Source organism: Toxotes jaculatrix, chromosome 19 (assembly GCF_017976425.1).
Source record: "Toxotes jaculatrix isolate fToxJac2 chromosome 19, fToxJac2.pri, whole genome shotgun sequence".
Taxonomy (NCBI): Eukaryota; Metazoa; Chordata; class Actinopteri; family Toxotidae; genus Toxotes; species Toxotes jaculatrix.
The window spans coordinates 15326222-15346633 of NC_054412.1; the positions used below are offsets into that span (position 1 = coordinate 15326222).

The 20412-nt window shown below is 41.8% G+C and overlaps 2 protein-coding genes across 3 annotated transcripts; one reads left to right on the forward strand and one right to left on the reverse strand.

The window, feature by feature from the left end:
- Positions 1-117: 117 nt before the first annotated feature.
- enpp5 (ectonucleotide pyrophosphatase/phosphodiesterase 5) lies at positions 118-6906 on the reverse strand. Its single transcript, XM_041064772.1, has 4 exons — positions 6638-6906; positions 4645-5547; positions 3752-3928; positions 118-2426 (listed from the first exon to the last, which is right to left on the reverse strand). Exons 2-4 carry the CDS (start codon positions 5522-5524, stop codon positions 2023-2025), a joined length of 1461 nt encoding a protein of 486 aa, XP_040920706.1. The 5' UTR covers positions 5525-5547; positions 6638-6906; the 3' UTR covers positions 118-2022.
- Positions 6907-10876: 3970 nt separating this feature from the next.
- Positions 10877-18582, forward strand: hmgn3 (high mobility group nucleosomal binding domain 3). Of its 2 annotated transcripts, XM_041063774.1 has the most exons (6): positions 10877-11035; positions 12832-12882; positions 13193-13222; positions 14897-14947; positions 15499-15597; positions 17711-18582. In XM_041063774.1, the coding sequence occupies exons 1-6, from the start codon at positions 11021-11023 to the stop codon at positions 17750-17752; spliced, it is 288 nt and encodes a 95-aa protein (XP_040919708.1). In that variant the 5' UTR covers positions 10877-11020; the 3' UTR covers positions 17753-18582. The 2 variants fall into 2 exon arrangements, with proteins under 2 accessions (XP_040919708.1, XP_040919709.1); XM_041063775.1 differs by lacking the exon at positions 13193-13222.
- Positions 18583-20412: the final 1830 nt, after the last annotated feature.

Sequence of the window (20412 nt, forward strand, 5' to 3'; positions counted from 1 at the left end):
AGTTATTTAAATATAGTATGGATCTATTTCATTTCTTTGTCACAAGTCAGGGGAAAAATTATCAGACAACACTTCTCTCTCAGAAAACAAGACAATTATCAGAAAATTAACAATTTCCATATAAATTCTTTCAATTTATGAATTTAAATTTTGTAAAAAGTAAATACTCACAGTGATGTCTGTCTTTTTTTTTTTTGGGCACAGGTATTAGTCAGTGCATCTAAAAGCATAAGAAGAAAACTGAACCAAGTCTTTCTTAAAGAGATTTTGAAAAAATATTCTGAATAATTTACTGGCAGATTTGGATTCTACTCGACTTCCTATGATTATGCCAATTAAAAAGCTTTTTGGCAAGAGGCACCTAACCTTTTTATTATTTCAAACAGCAACTACGAACAAGAAGTGCAAATTATACATGACCTAAAAAAGCATCCAACTACTGCCCCTTCATTCTGTTTCGTTTCTCTCCTGTAGTGCAAATCAGGGGAACAGTTCTTGCAAGTCATGCCGAAATAAGTCTTCTCAACCAAGCAACAACAAAACCCTTAAAGTCCCTACGACGAAATACTGACCAACAGCAATTGCACTTCACATTTCACCAACAAATGGCCATGGTCATGACGGTCAACATGTGAAGAGGGGGCAAGTACACAGTCATCTGTACAGAAGAAATGCCTTCCCGACAACAAACGCTACAAAAAAAAGTTGACCAACTTACACACAAACGATTGCACACCTTAGAGAGATGTTCTCTGTTAAGTTAAAAGGCAAATGGTAACTGACTACTAAAAAGCAATACTGTGATGTGGTCGGCTCATGGAATGACCTACACTTATGAGCAGTAGCCTGGCACATGGAGTGAGTCTTAAGTGGGACATTTGCTTCCAAGTCACATTCAAAAGTTAACACCAAGCTCAGTCAATCTCCTCAAAGTAACAGAGTTTTGAATACTTCAGCTTAATCACAGAATTTGTATTGTGAAGTAACTTCTACTTCAGTGCTCAGACCTCAAGTAGAGCGATTGGTGGGAAAAACTCTGACAAGGCCTCAACTCTCCTCTGCAACACACAAATGTGCTTTGCATAGATTTGAAAATGTCGAATAAACCAAATCTACTGCCTGCTGCATCACCGCTACTGTCAGAAAATAAAGGTGTCAAGATGCTTCAAAAGAAGTTGTTTTTGGATCATTGAACAGCATCTGAAGCTGCCTCCCTCTGAACCTTACCAACATCGGAATTGGTGGTGGGGAAGGGGGGGGGGGGTGCTGTATCCGACAATATCTGTAACTTTCCAAAACCAACAATCTAATAACCACACAATGACCGGCAAGATTGCAAAAGGCAGGCAGGACTTCAACTTCTCTCTCAAGCTATTTCATTTTATATTTATCTTCACACATTTCCTTGTTCTCCTACACACACGAGTGCAACACTATGAATGCCATCAAGGATTTTAAATGAATGATTATTGCTTCCAATCCTTTCTATGATGGCAAGCTTTTCACCCTGCCTTGGAGTGTGGCTGTACCTAACAGATATAAATGCTTTCAGAGAAACGAAGTCATTTTGAGCATACTGACACCTTAATATTATTCAAGTCACAGTTTTAGCCACCAAAGGCTCATACTTGCCACAATCACAGGTTAAAATCCCACTCTTAACTTTGATTTTTTTTTTTTATATTTGTAAGTGACAATGAAAATGATGAGATGATTTTAGGTAGAATTCACAATCAAAGCAAAGCCACTATAAAGCCCATGTAAAGGTTTATTATCTTGATTAAGCCTGCACCAGAAGCAAACCCCGAACATTTCCCTCACACTTGAGCAAACAAGATGTACCTCTATACGTGATTACGAGGTTAGATTAGATTCTCTTGATCTCCAGCAAATAAAAGAGCAGCACAATGGCAACTACTGGCGTAAGGGAGGCGTTCGGGGGATGCTTCTAGACAGAACAGACTACCTTGGGGAGCAATACCTCCTCTTCTTTTATGTCTGCCATCCTTTCTGGGTCTTCAGCTACAGGTGCAAGTCCTCTTGCAGCAGAGGCTGCGACATCTCCCTGCTTCTGTGTTTTAGTGAGGGCAGCTGTTTGAGCGTCACTTGTCTGATGTAGAACACCAGAAAGCCAAGCACCATCACCACGCTGAGGAAAGAGCCCACGACTGGGGCGTAGGAGTACTTGTTGACCCTAGGAGGGATGCTGGGTGCGGGCGGAGCTGCCTCTGGGGACAACAGGTCCTGAACGTTCTGGAGGGAGCCGTTGTTGGGCAGAGGGCGGATGGACAGGATGTGGCACATGAGAGGGTAAAGATCGACAGAGCGCATGGAGGTCTTCACATAGTTCTGTCGAAAGGCTGGGCCACGCGCCACGAACACAGGCTGCATGCTACGTAAGGTGTTGTCATAGCCGTGGTTTCCCACTGGAGAGGGAAAAAAAAGATATATTTGGATAAGAAGGTGCAAAGCTTTAATGTAAATTGTTCTTGCATGGTTAATCTATAGATCTCCAGTTTCCACATCCCATAAATCACAGACAGCACTTTTCATTTACAGATTTATGGGATCTGGTACTGCTGTTGTTTTTTGTTTTTCTGTCACAATCTACTACCATCACTGCTTCCCCCCGGCTGACTGGTTACAGCTGAGTCAATCACAGCGATTCACAAGCAGAACTGAAAATTAAATCAAAACACAAAAGCACAAAGACCACTGATGAAAGCTGAGACTGACTAACTGCGGCTCCTAAAATGTATCAGTGCTATTACCCCTCTGAAGAACTGACAGGATTCTGTTAGTGTGCTGTGAGTGAAATCAATACAGTTAATCAATACTGTCTGTGATGGCAACACCAGTGGGCTTAACAACCATCCAATCAGGTATGAGATCTCAGACTTCTCTTGCCTTAAAGATACCCTGTGGAGTATTTGACCAATAGCAATGCTACGCTTGAAAGCTTTTATGATCATTTTGTTTGTATAGTTTGCAGGCATGAGGATGCAAATGCACAAGCATATGGGACGACACAGTCCTGCCCATGGTGAAGGTAACACACAAACAAATCTAGAAACAGACCAACAAGGGCAGTGGAGAAAATAGTGCTAGCAAGCAAACACAGAATTAATAAATATTGATTAGAAGTATCAGAAACTGTGAGAACAATGCTGAAGTTTGATTTTGGGTGGCATAACGTGAATTTCTCCATTCTCAAACGCCACTCAGTGCATCATTAGTATCATACTAAACATATCTTGCTATGCTGTCACTGAATACTGAGAGTCGGCAGGTTTTTCCTCTTTCCTCCAGCCACCAGATCATTTTACTGATTAACAATCCTTCAACCAGAGAGGAAGAATTAAGCAGTAAAATTAGCGGCTGCATTAAAAACTCTGCCCCCCCAGGAGTACACGGTTTGAGATCTCTAATCTAAAGAGGGGGTATTTGAAAAATACCTGCATGAATTGAATAGGATTAAGGAGAAAAAACTGCTCTTGGAGGCAGTACAAGAAGAACATCTAAACCCACGCACACATTCCTGCTGTTTCTAAGGAAAAATAAATATGGCTTTTTCTGTTAATTACAGCCGGTATAACATGAACTAGCTTTGGTTCAGTGACAGGGAAAAAAATCTCCTGTGAAACTATTAATAGAGCAGAAGGAAGCTGCTATCAGAGACAACAACAACAACAACAAAAAACAGTTTAATGTGTACAGCCACAAAGCAGCTTTAAAGGTGTGGAAAACGTACACATGAAGGGCCCAGTCCTGTTCTGCATGACGGTCCAGCCCTCCTTGGCCTCTATGATGATGGGCATGATCCTGGTGTTGTGCTGATAATGGAAGTGGTTGGGAATTTCTTCTTTCTTGTACACCACCATGTTTGGGTTTGCATCCACCAGCTTACTGTACACCTCTTCCAGCTTCCCTGGAATAAACCCACACATTGACACACAGATTGTTGGAGAACAGCAAAACAGTGTGACGAGATTAAATCATCAAATTTGGTTAAACTTTAACGTTTCTGTGCTGATTTTATCCTGCATTACAAACTCATTCCTCTTAAAATGCATCGTGCACCCATTAAAGGAACTGTTCAACACACTTATTTCACTTTAGTGCTGAAAGTCTGGTGAAAAGATTGATAGCACTCTCATGTTTGTAAGGCAAATATTAAGCCAGCACTGGCAACTGGTTAGCTCAGCTGGGAAGTGACTGCACTCACTGAGTCCAACGTAAGCCTCACATAAAACCATAAATTTGTCATTTTTGCACTGTGTTTTTTGTATGAATTTAAAAAATGGGATATTATGTATTAATTACTGAGCTTTAGAGCTGCAGGTACGTGGATTTTATTACCTTTGGACAGGTAACAAAATCCTGTTGACCTCTAGCTCTGGCTTAATATTTATTACAGAGACATGAGAGAGGTATCAATCTTCTTCTTTATGTATTATATTATTATAAGCATTATACTAGTGCCATAGTGCCATAATGTGTACAGGTTTTTTGTTTTAGTTTCCTGCAAATTGCCTCTCAGGTATAAATGAAGTGTTTTAAACTGAACTGAATCATTTAACTCTTGGCAAGAGGGCAAATAAGAGCATTTCCCAAATGTCACTGTTGGGTTTTTAAAAGTGATACCTTCTTTGGGCAGTATTCCCACCACTGGACTCTTATCCACCCAGGTGTACAGGTCTCTGCTAACATACTGATCCAGCTCTATGATATTATCAGAGAAAAGCTGTGTCATCCCGTGGTCACTGGTCACTATCAGGTTCACTTTCTCATACAGCCCAGCCTTCTTCAGCTCGTTAATCAGGAAGCCGAGATTCTCATCGATCCCAGCGATGACCACATCCATGAGGGAACTCTGAGGTCCCAGTCTGTGCCCGCTCTCATCAGGCTCCTCCCAGTACAGAACTCCAAAATCCACCGCTTCCTCTTTAGGTGCAGAGAACCACTCAATAATCCGCTCCACTCTGGATTCAAAGGAGACTGAGGCATTGTACGGGAGGAACTGAGTGGGCAACATGCCGTGGATCTTCACATCGGACCCAGGCCACATTGCCGCCCCACTCCGCCCTCCAGATTTCTGGATGGTTACCCAGAGAGGCACTGCCTCCTCCCACCACCGTGAATCATAAATACTGTCTGTCTCCATGGAGAAGGAACGGTTCAGAACAGGGTCGTACATCTCATTGGCCACGATGCCGTGCGTCTCGGCGTACAGACCCGTCACCAAGCTGTAGTGGTTGGGGAAGGTTTTGGTGATGTAAGCATTCTCCACCTGCTCCACTGTCACCCCCTCGTCCATGAGGCTGTGGAAGTTAGGCGTGGGGACCCGGTCAACGTAGTCCCAGCGGAAGCCGTCGAAGGACACGAGCAGCAGCTTGGGCCGGTCCCTCACGGCGTGGCCCCTGCGCCCGTGCTGGTTCAAGCGATGAAGGGAGACCAGAGGCAGCAGCAGGACCCACAGGCAGACCAGAGGACAGCAGCCTCCTCGCAGCAAGCAGCCCAGCATTGTGCTGTGTGTGATGGCACAACCTAAAAACACACACAAAAAAAGCTGCTAAGGCTAAGCAACTAACCTTTTATCTGGAAAAACAAACAATCTGGTCAAAAGTATATGGATAACCCTGCCCACAAACTTTTACGTGCTTTTGTTTTGATGGTTTGCCTTAAGCCTATTAGCTCCAGTGAAATCAGAATGCCACAGCATACCGTGATATTTTAGATAAGCCAAGTGCATCTTATCAAACAATAATTTTGATTTTAGATTAATCAGCCAAGTATATCCTCCATGAATTGTTTTTTCATTTTGAGAAATGAACATTGCACACATGCAACACACTTGCTGATTCCAGCATCTCAAATATGCTGCATTTTATGTTTTACATTATAAACTATAATGGTTTGGTTTCCGATGGCTGTTGTCACTGCTTGTAGAACTTGTGATGAGCATACTTCTTTATTCTCTGACATTTTCTGGGTTAAATTATTAAACATTCAGTCAGAATCCGCAGATTAATGATTAATATAATCATCATTTTCAGCCCTGTGTGTGGACATGATGACCAAGCAAATAAGAACTTAGCTCAGAAAATTCACTGTAATATGAATTCAATGCAGATTTAAAGGCTGTATCACAATAGATACCCCAAACCCCAGGAAACAACCAGTTTTATGCCACGATGCTTTTATTAGTTTAACACAACCAGCTCTATATGACACAGGCTGCAGTTAAGACTGGAGCTAACGTTTCCCTAAACAAACCAGTTTGGCACATTAACACTGAAGACATTACAGGTCAGGAGAGAAATTATGCCACTGGAAATTTTGCAGATTGAGGATTTAGTGACATGAATGCATCTATAAGAGACATTTAAGTAGAGATGAAATAACGGCAGCCTTCCTTATCACAGTCAGACACATTTGGTAGGAAACAGGCTTTGGTGCAGCAGTGCTCACAGCTAAAACACGCAGCTCTGCCTGCAACAATAAGACAGACACACACACATAGCACCAGCAGCGAGTCCATTTTACATAAGCGCAGTATATGAAGGCGACATTATAAGAGGAAAAAGAAAATGCACACATTTATAACGTAACAATGTTGCGCTGTCAACAGGCTCACCTTGTTATCTGATCCTCCTGCGCTGGCTCCTCGTCGCGCTGCGCACCAGAGATAAACAAGCCGGGCGCGTCTATAATGCCCGAACGAAGTCCGGCCTGTTACCCTCCTGTGTTTTCACCTACTAAGATATTAAACCAGACCAGACCACGGGAAGACGAACGGCTGTCCGGTGCGGTCCTGCAAGTGCATGCTTCGCCTCATGAAGAGCTGCATACCCCCCCTAATCCACTGCGATCGACAAGTGCACAAGTCCCAATGACGTAATGTGGGATGAGGAAGGAAACGGGGGGGGGGGTAGACGGGGGGGTGGGGGCATGGGGGTTGTAGGAGGATCCAGTATTACAAATAGATATCTTGGCATCTGACAGGTTGCAATAATGTTTTGCCTTTAATAAAATAATAAACGCTTTATTACGCCCCGGTGAAACGTCTGTGAGGGTGTCACAGTTACACGAGTGAAATTTGCACTCAGCAAGACAATCTATGCTAAAAAATAGTGCAATTCAAAGACATCGCTGCTCGAATTCCGACCACATTTTCTGAACTTATGATAAAGCTGAACGTGCAATGCAAATGCCACGCTGCATAAATAAATAAATAAATAAATAAATAAATACAAATAATGACAAAAACTGTCCACAAGGTGTCAGTCAAGTCCCGCCTACAGGTCTTCACAGCAGAGCCTGGCTTTCTTCACACTCTGTTATAAAGAAAGATGGCATCTCAGTAATGTCGCTGCAGTGAGTCTGTGTCTGACCCTCAGACAGGCGCTCCCATCCCTGCGGACAGAAAGATCAGTTTACTGAAGCTTATTGCTTGAAATGCATCATTTTAATTCTCTCCATTAGAGCCTATTCATTTGCTATTAGCGCAACGTCCCGCCGCTTTTCTGGAAGCTAAATTACTTTTTATGGCCTTGATTTACGATTATGATCAAATGCTCCACAACAGCTAATGAATGGACACTGAGGTGAGACTGCTTTGTCAACTGTTTCCAGTTTTTTTTTCAGCCAACATAGGAGGGATGTCCTTAAAGTACCTGCAAAAATAAACATTTGAACAACTTTTCCACTGCAACTGGGTAACTCACCCCTGCTGATGAAGATCATGTGGTATGATTGAAAGCTCCAGAACAGCTCATAAAAAGACCTCTTGGGGAGTGTGTCCACTGTCAAATTTACAAAGTAGATCTTTATGTGCTGCACATTTTACCACATTGGGATTAAACGGGGGAACTGTGCTTTATAATATTATTTTATGAGCCTGAGAAGAACACAACAAAATAACAATCTTAAAATCTATTCAGACCCTCAAGAGACTAGGTGAGATGGCTGGATTGGGATCAAATTCTCTAGTTTGAATTATAACTGACTTGGGGAAATTTTGTATTAATATCTGTCACTTAACAGCAGCAGGTGTTCAGATGGACAAACAAAAGGGCCTCGCAGTTTAATAGACTGGTACTAAAGACACAAATAGGTTTGCAGAATTAATTACAAGAAGAAAACAAACCTCCTGAAACTTAAGGCCCCAGACTAAGCATCTGACTCATTATTTCCCTGGAAGACATTTTCAGTCAGCCGTGATTTTCCAGGCATTTGGCCAATTAGAAGTGAAATGTGTGTCATCTCTTTCACTTCTATATAATAGTTGAGTGAAATGTCTTGACAACTATAGGACGTGTTGTCACAAAATGTAGACATTCAACTCACCCTCAGTTTAATTTCACTGGATGTCACCATCAAGTCAATAATTTGACTTATCACATCACAGCAGAAGTCAATTTACAATGTAGAGCACAGCAGGTCTATTGGCAGATACTTTGAGGATGTAGGAGAACACTGGTTGAATTAAAGGAATACTTTGGCATTGGGACTGCAGCTTATTGACTCGAAAGTGTGATTTGGTGCCTTTTCTGTCAAAATAAAAAGTGAACCACAGATTTAAAAGGTGAATTATTGGATCAGAGGTCAATCAAAGTAGATGCCACAGTTCGTAAGATTTTAATTGATCCATTGGGTGTGTTTCTGTGGAGGTATATCTGTGCCCTCTCTCTCTCCTTTAAGTTCAACATAAGTGTCGTAGGTGCCCAGGTTTAAAGACTCTACATGGAAAATCAGAATAATAATACGCCACAAAAAGAAAAACAACCAAGAGAAAGACAACTGATGCACTGATACACAATATGTGACAAAAAGCTACAAACAAGTGAAAATGCACAAAGAGAACGATGACGATGCACCCATCATCAATTATGTATACACATTTTTAAATTTTTTACACCATAAATGTTGTTTGAAACAATCAAAGTTTTAAAAAGATTTTTTGGGGGATCATTTCTTTTCACTGCAGGTTCCTTTTGTACCTTTCTTTTATGCAGGTATGTGTTGTACTTGTTCCTCATTGTGCTTTTGCCTTCCATTTAGCTGACGGTGTGAATCTATGTGGGAACAGTGGAGCAGCCATCAAGCTACCTGCTCCTGTGTGTTCTGGGCTGACTTCTAAAACAGCTGTGCATTCACATCCATGTAGACATGAAGGGGTTTTTTTTGTTTGTTTTTTTGTTTTGTTTTTTGTTTGTATGTTTGGAGCAGGAAAGCTCTGTCTTTTGTGAGAGATGTGCTCTCTCTCTTTCTCTGTCCTTTGTGATGTTGCACAAGAATGTTGCTGTGGCTTTTGTTTGATTTCTTTGTAAGAGGGTGTTTTATGGTCATTGTATGTTTTGAAATGGTGTGATATGTGCTGTAATGTATGCGCGTAAACATTGTGGGATTTGTGCATTGAGAGGGCAGCCAGAGTTTCACATGAACATCCCAGCAAAACAAAACAGTGAAAAGTAATTTCAAACAATCCTATGGCCTTCATCCTTCCTGATTTAAACTACAGAAAATGAGAAAAGCAAAACACATCTATTGACATCCTATCCTCTCTTGTGTCAGTAATAACTTCGACAGTGGTTCTGTCTGTTTTTTAACAGACGTAGACTTTGTAGCCTCTGAAAGACGTCATGTAGCACTGAAGCAATAAATGTTGTAAAAAGATATAAAACAGTGGTGTGCACAGACGTGTGTGGGGCAGGGAGTGAAACAAAAAAAACAACAAAGTGACAGTAGCACTCAGGGTGAACCGGGATGAAGAGCAGAGAAACTGATGAACTTTTGCGACTCTGGGGCCAATCTGAGTTGTCCTTGGGCATGTCACAGGGGCCGGTTGGCTGACCTGTAGGATGCTGTGGCCAACCATAGGGCGCCCAGGCTTACCAGAGAGGAACTTGCTTCCCTTTTGGCTGAACACAGGGACACTTTGGCTGTGAAAAGGGGACACTAGGCCTAATTAGAAGGTCAGCTGGGTTGTGACCTTAGGGGAAAACTTAAGCGTGTGAGCATTGGGACACAGACAGATCCTGGTTTGAAAAAAAACAAAAACAAAAAGAAAAACAAAGATTCTACAGGAACAGTATCCGTGTCAGTGCTTTCCAAGCGTTTCACATGATGTGACCTATCTGAATCAAATATATTTTGTCAATATCATAAAAGAGTAAAAAGAGAAATGGTGTCATAGGTAAATAGCAATAATATCCCCCCGATGGTAAATAACAAATACACCTGTTTGACACTGATATTTTACTCTCAAAACAAAACAAAACAAAACACAAAACAAACAAAAACAAAACAGAAGAATCACGAATTAAATTACCCATAAAGTGTCCAGCAGGCATTGACAAGTCTTATTTTGTATTAGTGAAAAGTGAATTGCATCCATTGTGTTGCTTTACTTAGTACCATGTTCCTGCAGAGGCTGGTTCCTTTGCTGTGATAAGGTATTTGCTGTGGAAAACCGTGGTGTATGATTACTCTAGTTCTTTATAACACAGGGAAACTCTACAAGACACAATGCTTTTCTGGAGCTCGTCTATGGCCGACATTGTGCCATTGTGCCCATTTTTCTGGTCCTTTGTGTTTTATTTACAACATTCACTCTCTCTCATCCTACATTACCCAGATCCACCGAGAGTCTGCCCCGCTTTCATTGGCCTGTCTCCGCTTTCCCTCTCAGCCATCACAGTCTGGTGGGATCTGCGCACAAAGAGCGCGGAGCCAATCACGGGGAGCCTCCGATAAATCTCCACCAATATCCGCCACCCTCTTATTTACATAGAGACGGTATGAGCCAATCGGGAGTCAGCACAGGCGAGGATTTTGACCCCTCTACCCAATGGCTGTGGGAGGTATAGAGTTTTGGGGAGTGCATATAATCAACACATTATCGAAGGTGCTTAGATATTGATCCTGTATTTCGAGGTAGTTCAGATTCACCTCTCTTGGACCTTCGGGTTTGACCTTAATTTTTTCCGCTCTCGGTGGAGAATAATTCACGCGTAAAATGCCGAAGAGAAAGGTGAGTGTCGTTTGTGCCATCCAGCTCACTTCACTGTAGTTTTTCTGCTCTTGCATTTGAGGGAAAATAGCGGTGCGCGATTTTGTGGCGACGTCGAGGCAGGTGAGATGATGCCAAAGTTTGAGGAAGCGTCTTTTCGTCCGCAGCCTTTCAGGTGTATTTAACACGTCGTTGCCTGTGTGGGAGATATTTCATCAGCAACCTTTCATCCTTTTACACCGTAAATGTCTCTGTGTTCATCTCAATGGCCGTTCTTGTGGTCGTTTTATTTGTCACTTCCCTGTCCACTGTGCGCACTGGTGAAAGTCAGACGGACCCGCCGGATGGATGGATGCGTAAATCCCGTAGGAGACGTGCGTGATGATAATTCTTCTGGGAGCGTTTCGCGCATATATGAGACTTATAGATTCTGAATAAATGTGTAATCTAACGGGAGGGGAGGATCACTACCTCCCTGTCTCATTTTAGTCCTCCAGTAGTGATGAATGGTAGGCGCCAAGCCGATTGAACAAACCCATATCCAGATGAAGAGAAAGGAATAAAGAAAGAGGGGATCAGAGACAATTGCCGCCGTGTTAAAAAGAGGCCGTGACACTGTCTAAACAGCATTGCACGACGAGCTCCAGTGCATTGTATCAGTGCATACATGGAAACTGGCTTTTCTACCATCTAAAAACTGCCATTGTCTGCGCAGATTCGCCTTTGAGGACAGAGAATGGGGGGCCTCTAGGGGCGGAGGTCGCCCACATGCAAATGATGCGATTGCCAACCTGCAGGCTAAGCCAACATTGTTTTTTTCATGGCGGGGGTGGACTCTCCTGTGCACTGTCCTCACCTGCCTGCAGCCTGAATATACCATGTGCATGACGTGATCATCTAAATGAAGCCTGACAGTTCTCACTCTGTGTTATTAGTCAATAACAGCGGCCAAATGAATCCATGTTTATATTACATTCTTATTTTTTTTTTGGTGGGGAGTGTGTGTGTGTGTGGGGGGGGAGGGGGGGGGGGGCTCAATTCGTGTAAGCAAGATGCCTCCATTAATATGATGCTTCCAGCATCATCATCATCAGGTAATGTGAAATTGCAATTGGCTCATATGAAATTTAGATGCAACTTAGATAAATATTGTGATTTAATTCAGGAAATTTAAAATTAATTTTTAAATATTGAAATTTAAGCCCTGTAATATTCTGAGAACTCTTTAAATTGTACATGATTGTATTCAAATCCTTACTATGTTAATTAAATATTCTTAGAGGTTACCTGGCAGTGTATTAGTGAATCAGGGTTGGGATGCTACTAGAAGAAAAACTTGTGGTTTGCTATTAATGATGTGCAGTTATATATTGTAGTTATTATATACACAGGAGTTTGCAGCTAACTTTTGTGATACACAAAACAAACACTGTGCAAAGGCCTGTGATCAACATTATCATTTTCATTATCAAATAAATACTTTGTACTTTTTTTTTTTTTTTGGACCAGCAGTTAAGAGCCCGCTGTTACTCATCCTGGCTCACTATTACTTCACAGAAATGATAAGCTACATATGCACATCTGGACAGAATAAACCCTAATGAGCCAAATGCAATTTTCATAATCTAAGAATTAAAAATTATTTTTAATGGTTGATGAAAACAAGAACAAAAAACTGCGAATCACCAATTCTTAGCTATAGAGGTATGCTCTATGTGTGGGGTGGGTTGGGGGGCTGTCTTGTGTGTGTGTGCGTGCACACCTGCACACACTTGCTGTGGTAACAGTCTCTCTATTTGTTGCTTTATTAACTACAGTCTCCAGAGGGTCCTGAGGGCAAGGAGGCCTCCAAAGTCACAAAACAAGAGGTAAATGTTTCGGGTGTGTTTGTGCGTGGTGTGTACGCGTGCAGGTGTGTGTTTGCTGTGTCGTGTTTTTTTTTTTTTTTTTTTTTTTGTACTGAGAGAGAGTGTGTGTGTGCGTGTGTGTATGTGTGACTGAGTGAGACAATAGACACATGACAGGTTAATGATTAGGACACTTGTAGAAGTCACCAAGCAGATCAGCTCAAGATCAGGTCGTAAAGGTACAACTGATATCTCTCTCTCTGTCTCTCTCTGTCACTGTCTCTCTATCTCTCTCTCTCTCACTCTCATTGATCATCCCTTGTTCCGGTAGCCCACCAGAAGGTCAGAGAGATTGTCGGCGGTGAGTTTCGCTCTCCCCTCCCTGTCTTCACCTCTGTCACTGTCCTCTCCTTCCTCTCCCTGTCTCCCCCTCCACCCTCCTCAGCCTTGTTGGATAATAAGTGTCATATTACCAAAGCTCAGAGTAAAGTCCTCACCCAGTTTATGGATTTGATCAGTGCGATTTACAAATTCCATAAACTTGCTCCCCCTTGCGTCCGGCTTGGTATGCATGTCTTTTTTTTCCTGTTGTCTTTGTCCATCCTCAGTGTGGTCTGTTGCAACACCTTGTTGATGTGTAGAGCTGCATGATTAAAAAGTGTGCATATTGCAAAGTAATATTCAAAAAATGGTTCAGTTCGCATCCAAATAGATTTATACTGGTAAAACTAATGATTATGGAGAGCAGCCATTTTGATTATGTCATGTAGCAAATGTATCATTCAGTCATTTTTAATGTGATCACGCAGCTCTACCACACAGACCTCTTGTTTTTTTGTGTTCCACTTTGTATGTTGAACTCATCCGTATTGAGTCTTTGCATGTGTTTGTATATTTGCATGTGCTCTTTAAAGGAATAGTTTGACATTCTTGAAGTATGCTGATGCTCTACTCTGCCACACTTCAGCCACTTAGCTTAGCTTAGCTTAGCACAAAGATTGGGGTCAAAAAAACATGCCACAGAGTAAAAGCAGACTGTTTCCCCTTGTTTCCAGTTGTTATGCTAAGCTAACTGTCTCTTCTCTCTAGCTTTATTTTTAACAGACAGACATGAAAGTGGCAACAAGAAGAAAGAGAATAAGCATATTTACCCAAAAGGTCAAACTATGTCTTTAAGCTTTTTGATGTGACTTTTTTCAGAGAAGCACTGATTTGATTTCATATTTCCTCTGTATGCCTCATTTAATACATTTTTTGACTTTTTTTTTTTTTTTTTTTTTTTTTTTTTAGCAGTAAACCAGCACTGATATGTTATTTAAATGCTACTATCTGGACAACATGACACAAAGTACAAGTCTTTCTTGTGCAAATTCTGATAAGATGTAGGTCATTTCCTACATGTAACTGTAAATATGAAGCACCACTTGTCCCAGTGTTAGAGGAGTTTATGTCTTTCGTTCATCCTCTCGTGTGCAGAGCGTCAGTGATTTCTAAAGAAAAACAGAGATATTCTGAGAAGGAGTCACATGATTTAATTTTGTCACAGCAGTGTTACTGTAGCTCGTGGCTTCGGGGTAACGTGGTCCGCACTCAGCAGCCTGGAAAAAGCTCTGCAGCAGACTTGCTCACACTGACTGGCCAGAATTTAAAGTCGCATCTGATATAATCATTGCACAGTGGTCTGAGGTCAGTTCGCTTTTAGAAGAGGCAGATATTTAAAACTACTTAGCACAGGAATATTGTCAGATCTCATTGCTTGGGAAACACAGTGCAAATACTTCATCATTATTAACATTTACAGTGGGATCCAGGGCAGACTTTCCAATTCTCTGTGTCCTCTGTGTTCATCTTAATGAATTTTCTAAGCAGCTCTAGTGGCTAAAGAAATATTATTATTATATTAACAGTTCTGAAATGGCTCTGTAAGTTTCGAGAGGAGGGGGAACTAAAGATAAACTAATATTCCTCCAAATACTGTGCGCTCATTAATAATGTCAGCTCGGTCAGTCCTAACTGGGTTTTGTGTAATTTGCAGAAACCTGCTCCACCCAAGCCTGAGGTCAAGCCCAAGAAGGCTATCGTGAAGGTAAAACACACACACACAGACATGCACATCCAACTATCCCTACAATAATTTATTTATATCTCCATAAATTTGCAACAGTCTGAGGCAGATAGTTGCCTCTCAGTGGTAGTTCATGTGTATGACCAAGGCTGCTGGATGTGGAAAACACACACAGAACTCCACACACATGCCATGCAAATGTACCTCACAGCTACACCTACAGTATCCAGGGCTCGTTATTTTCCCTCCAAACAATTTAGGAATTCACAGGTATTTATTTTGAATATTACAGTGTTGATAAAATGTTATAAAACTATAATAAGCAACACCGACCTCTACTTTAAACTTTTATTTATATCATATGATTCGATTTATTTTTATTGAAGAACTGTTGAAGCACAGTCAACATTTTGTCTTCCCTTTCGATCATGAGAGGTAGCACTGTTATTTTGCAGCAGGAGGCAGAAAAAAAATGAGTAAAAGTCCTAATAAGAAGCCTCATACATCAAAAGGATCATTTGGAAACTGTACACCCCTTTATATGCAGTGTATTTTCATTTTTTTCCATGCAGAAAGTGGCAGATGATAAGGGGGCGAAGGCAAAGAAAGGCGGCGCTAAGGGAAAGAAGGAAGACGGCCCCGCCCAGAACGGAGAGACCAAGACCAATGAGGTACGTGGAGGGAGAATGAGGAAAAAAAAAAAAGAAAAACATCTCAAAAAGGAAAATGTACATTCAGTCAGAGAAAGACAAGAAAATAACTATCTTTGTCCCCTTATTTTGTCAATTTGTGTACACACATGAATGCACATATGCATGAACCACACCTACACTCCCTCCATAACCCACTGCATAACCACATCTGTTTCTTATCACTAATAATCACATCTTTTTCCACTCACACACGTACACTGACACATACAAACACACACACACACACACACACTCACACACACACACACAGATCTATGTGTCTCGTCCATCTGTCAGTGTGTCTTCCATCAGAAGCACGGCTCCCTCCTTGATGTCAGTGAGAGGACAGAGTGAGACAGTCAGAGTTAAGGGTATGGTCGAGCGTTTCTAATCCCTCTTTGGTGTGTTTTGGACACTAACATACAATATAACTTACACTGAAATTGTACAATTATCGAGCAAACATTTACCCAGTGTGCTTTGCAGTGCTGTGTGTATTGGCAAGTCAGAGAGAATGAAAGAGAGCACAGTGAGAGAGAGTGAAGAAGAGAAGAAAGGAGGATGTCTGGCGTTTTCCTTGTCGTGTGCAGTGAAGTGGGCCAAGGACAACTTTTTACACACGAGCAGGAAGGTTCGATGCTGCTCGCAGAGTTGTGACGTGGAAGGTGATTGGTTCACTGTGCTCATAGACAGCTGGCTCCACCAGTGGCCGGGCAGAGGAAACAAATAGGCGATGTTCACTCCAGTGAGATTGCAAACACACACACACACACACACAGCTGGATTTTGAGCCCCTTGTTGAGATAATGTTGATTCCTGCTGATACCAGACGAGTTATGGTTTTTAGCGAGTAGCTTTTTAGAGCAATTTAGTGAAGCAAGAGGGCGCACTTATGTGATGTGCAAGTGTGTATCTCTAAAACAAGCCAATCTTGCGAACTCATGAGTTTAGTATGAAAAATCACTGAGGAATTCACTGAGGAGCATTTGAGCCAGAAACTTGAGGCTGGTGTCAGTCTCAAATTTAAGAGTAAATTCAGCCTAATCACAAACATATTTTCCAGTGATGTCCAGTCATGCAGCTTTGGGTTTTTATTTGATTAGGTTTTGAGATGGAGGAAAAATGACATTTGAAAAACTCAATGGCAGCTTGTTGTTCCAGAAACAAGGTTGCAGGCACTGCTGATAATCCGCAGGCCTCACCGTGGACTGTTATAAATGGAACTACTTTCTGCCAAAGAAGTAGTCCCAGAGACCGTGGTTCATAGATCACAGTCTGTAACTGGGACACCTTATCAACTTTCAGAGGTGGATATCTGAAAATCCACCTTTATGGCTTAACGTAAAGGTGGATTTCGTTAACTTTGGGCTGAGCCAGGCTAGCTCTTTCACCCTTTCTTCAGTTGTTATGTTAAGCTAACAGGCTGCTGGCTCTAACTTCATATTTATCATACAGACAGAAGAGTTGATCTTTTCATGTAACTCTCAGCAAGACAGCGGATAACTGCACTCCCAGAACGCCAATTTATTCCTTTAAGCGTTTTTCAGAAACTCAACTGATCTGTTTCTTTTCTTGAACGCAATCAGAGAAGCTTTAAAGTGAAATTTAAATACTTACAGAGCAGTTGCTGTGTTTTTCTATTTTGAAAACTTCTGGCTTGTTCCAAGAAGCAGGCTTACCAAGTTATTTGATGACTTTGCCCTGAAGTAAAACCCCAAAGCACTTCAAATCTGGAGCACAGGCTGATGCAAAGTTGTTGAGATAACTCAGTAAAGAAGCTTCCAGCAACAGACCCATCGAGCTAAAACCAAGTGCAGCCAAGTAAGTGGCACATTCGTCCAGGTTATTGTGAGAGGTCAGCTTTCATCCTCCAGCTGGTTAAAGGCTGATTTACATGCAGAGTGAATCTGGTCTACGCCCACTGAGGACTTTCCAGCTGAGCCTTGGCAGACCAAACCAAGCCATGTGAAGGTTGTGTGTTTGCTTTTTGAGGCTAATCTCAGTGGAATCTACCTGTGGTGAGAATAAGGAGTAACACCTTGAGACTTAACCTGTGTCTAACTACCTTACTTTCCCCTCTTTCCTCCTCCAGGTAACTGAAGCAGCGGAGGAGGCGACTGAGGAGAAGGCGTAAAGACACGGACGTGTCCAAGGACTCGTCCCCTCTGACTCCATGGCAGCAAAGCATCTTTTTTTACTGACAATTTTTGTACCATGCTGAATTTTTTTTAGACTTGTGATAGTAGAGATGGACAACCAGCAGCCCCATCCCCATATGTTCACACTCCTTTCAGCTCCTCCACCTACAGTATGTTTTTGCTCAATTCTCCTCCCTCCTCCATTCTGTATCGCTATATACAGTATGCCTCTCAGAAGCAGAAAGACAGAATGAAGTGGTTTTATCAGACGGCTGCAGATGTTCTTCATTTTGCCTGAAGGGGGGTCGTAAACACGACTGTTATGATCTTTAAACCAGCTCTGCCTATATTTGTAGTTATTCTTCTCAACAAAAGATCATTATTATCAGGCACTCTGACTAATTAAGAGATGCTTCAGTTCCCCTCCCCCCTGACAGCAAAGTTGAGGATTTGTGGATATGTGTCAGCGGTGTGGATGCAGAGCTACGAGTAACCATGTCCATAGTCGCCATGGAGAACATCTGCAGCTTTTTTAAAATCCTACTTTTTAGAATTACCACCACGGTGTTTCAGATAGCTCCTTTTGTATGTGTGTGCTGGAGTGAATGTGTTTGTGGGTCTTTGTGTTTGACTTTGTGCCCCCCCACCCCCCCCCCACACCCCTCCTCCTCCCCCCTCCAAAACGCCTTGTCCTGCAGCAGAGTGACATAGCAATAATGAGTGGTGCTTCTGTTCTAGACGGCTCTATTGGCTTTGGACCCTCTGGGCTTCTCTGAGTTTCATCCTGTTGGGAAAATATTTTGAAATAAAAGAAAAAGTTGATGTCACGTGGGTTTTTTTGTTTTGTTTTTCTGTGTCTCTTATTGGTGAATAAATCTGTGTGTGTAGAGTTATGTATGTTGTGCATTACATGTATATTTTCTCTAGTTAGACAGCAGTGGGGTGTTATTGTTCTAACCACCAGTATAGTGTGATCATATACCTTCTCCCATGCTGGTTTTTGTAGTTTAGAAAACTCAGGTGACCTGTGCAAAGCTCTGTGCACGTGTATGCATGTAGCATGTGTTCTGCTTGAGTTCGAGAGCTCCTTTTCAATGTGTTCGGAGTTAGTTTTTAAACAGACACAAAGCCACCGCTGTGCGTCTGTGTATATCTTTGTGTGTGTGAGGTCACCAGGGGCACGTGGCTGTGTTAAATACAACTGCTGTGTCAGGAAGTGAAAGGTCAGCATTTGCCAGAGTGGTGGGACCATACCGCCTCTTCATTGCGGGACTGGCTGTCACTCACGGTCACAGACCAATGACAAGTTCCCCCTTTTAACATGTGGAGGTGTGGAGTGATGATGTCTGAAAACCACTAATGCTGGAGAGGCCAATTAAAATGTATTATCAGGAGCCTCAGTCAAAAGCATGTCTCGCTTAACATGATGTAACAGCAGTAGGAAAGAACAGAATATACAGTAAATATTCATTTGAAAGGTGTTTCTAAGTGAAAAATCCTCTGCTAGGATGATCTCACCTTTTAACCCATATATCACTGAAAACTAAAGTAAAGCTCCACAGGTACAACGATGATTAAGATCTTTGTGCAGGCATGCAGACTTGTGTGGCTACAAGACGATGATGACAGTGAATAATGGTGACAAATACATCAACATTCTTGGAAGAGCTACAAGGGCAGTGCAAGCAAGGTTGATGCAAACTATAACTTAACAGCACAGCAGGTAAACAAAGATATCAGCCTCCTGAATTCACATTTTTCAGCTCTTGTGGCATTTTTTAATCCTTATAAAGGATAAAGAAGATATACTAGATGTGGTAAAAGCTACAGGATGCAGTTTGGTAAAGGGTGTGGATTTATTTATTCAATAGCAATTGAGCTTGAAGGGTTTCAAATTCACAGAAGATTCTGCTGTTATAGAAGTTACCTTTGTGTCCATCATAAACTGAGAGATGGTTCGGTATCTCCTGGTGGATTATATGTTGGGTAAGGTAAGCTCAAAGCATGGCAGTGGAGTTTTTTGTGGTTAATATTAGATTTGTATATGGAAGAGAAAATGTGTAACTGATCATTTCTTCTTGGTGCTCATAACCTTTGACTCTTCTATAGCCTCCTGCTTAGCTAAGTGGCACAGAGTGAGATTGCCTCCTTGTGGCCACATCAGTCAGCACAATAACAACTAGACAGGTCTGGATGAAAGGTAAAACGAAAGAAAAAAAATATCTAAACCTGGGCCTATTCCACACCACAATGTTTTTTTTTTTTTTTTAATCCATAAAGCCTGTGAAATATGTATTATAGATTTCAGGATGGTCTTGAGGTTTAAAAGACCATCCCTCAAGTGTCCCACAAATCTGAAAGTGGTACTAACTCCATAACAACTGCAGGGTTGCTCTATAGGTGTTGAACTTTCACTATGAGTTTCCAATATCAATAGGGGGCAGCATGCAAAAATAAAAATAACAGTCATCAGTTAAGCATCACATTATTTTTTGCATTGTTACATTTTTGTAATGATAAATGCTTGTCGGGTTAACTGTATTTGTGAGTACATCCCAACCCAAGTCCATGGGAGGGAGCGACAAATTCAGACTTACATTACATGAGCGCATTCAGAACTGCCAACCTGACCTAAGTATCAAACTCTACCAGTGGA

Bases quoted from the DNA above. Each gene is read 5' to 3' on its own strand.
- enpp5 (XM_041064772.1), bottom strand. From the start codon at position 5,524: ATGCTGGGCTGCTTGCTGCGAGGAGGCTGCTGTCCTCTGGTCTGCCTG. The intron at 3,929-4,644 runs GTATCACTTTTA...GGTTTATTCCAG, and splicing joins GGGAATACTGCCCAAAGAAG to GGAAGCTGGAAGAGGTGTAC. The intron at 2,427-3,751 runs GTACGTTTTCCA...TTCCCTCTCCAG, and splicing joins CAGGACTGGGCCCTTCATGT to TGGGAAACCACGGCTATGAC.
- hmgn3 (XM_041063774.1), top strand. The intron at 13,223-14,896 runs GTGAGTTTCGCT...TGTAATTTGCAG, and splicing joins GGTCAGAGAGATTGTCGGCG to AAACCTGCTCCACCCAAGCC. The intron at 15,598-17,710 runs GTACGTGGAGGG...TTCCTCCTCCAG, and splicing joins GAGAGACCAAGACCAATGAG to GTAACTGAAGCAGCGGAGGA.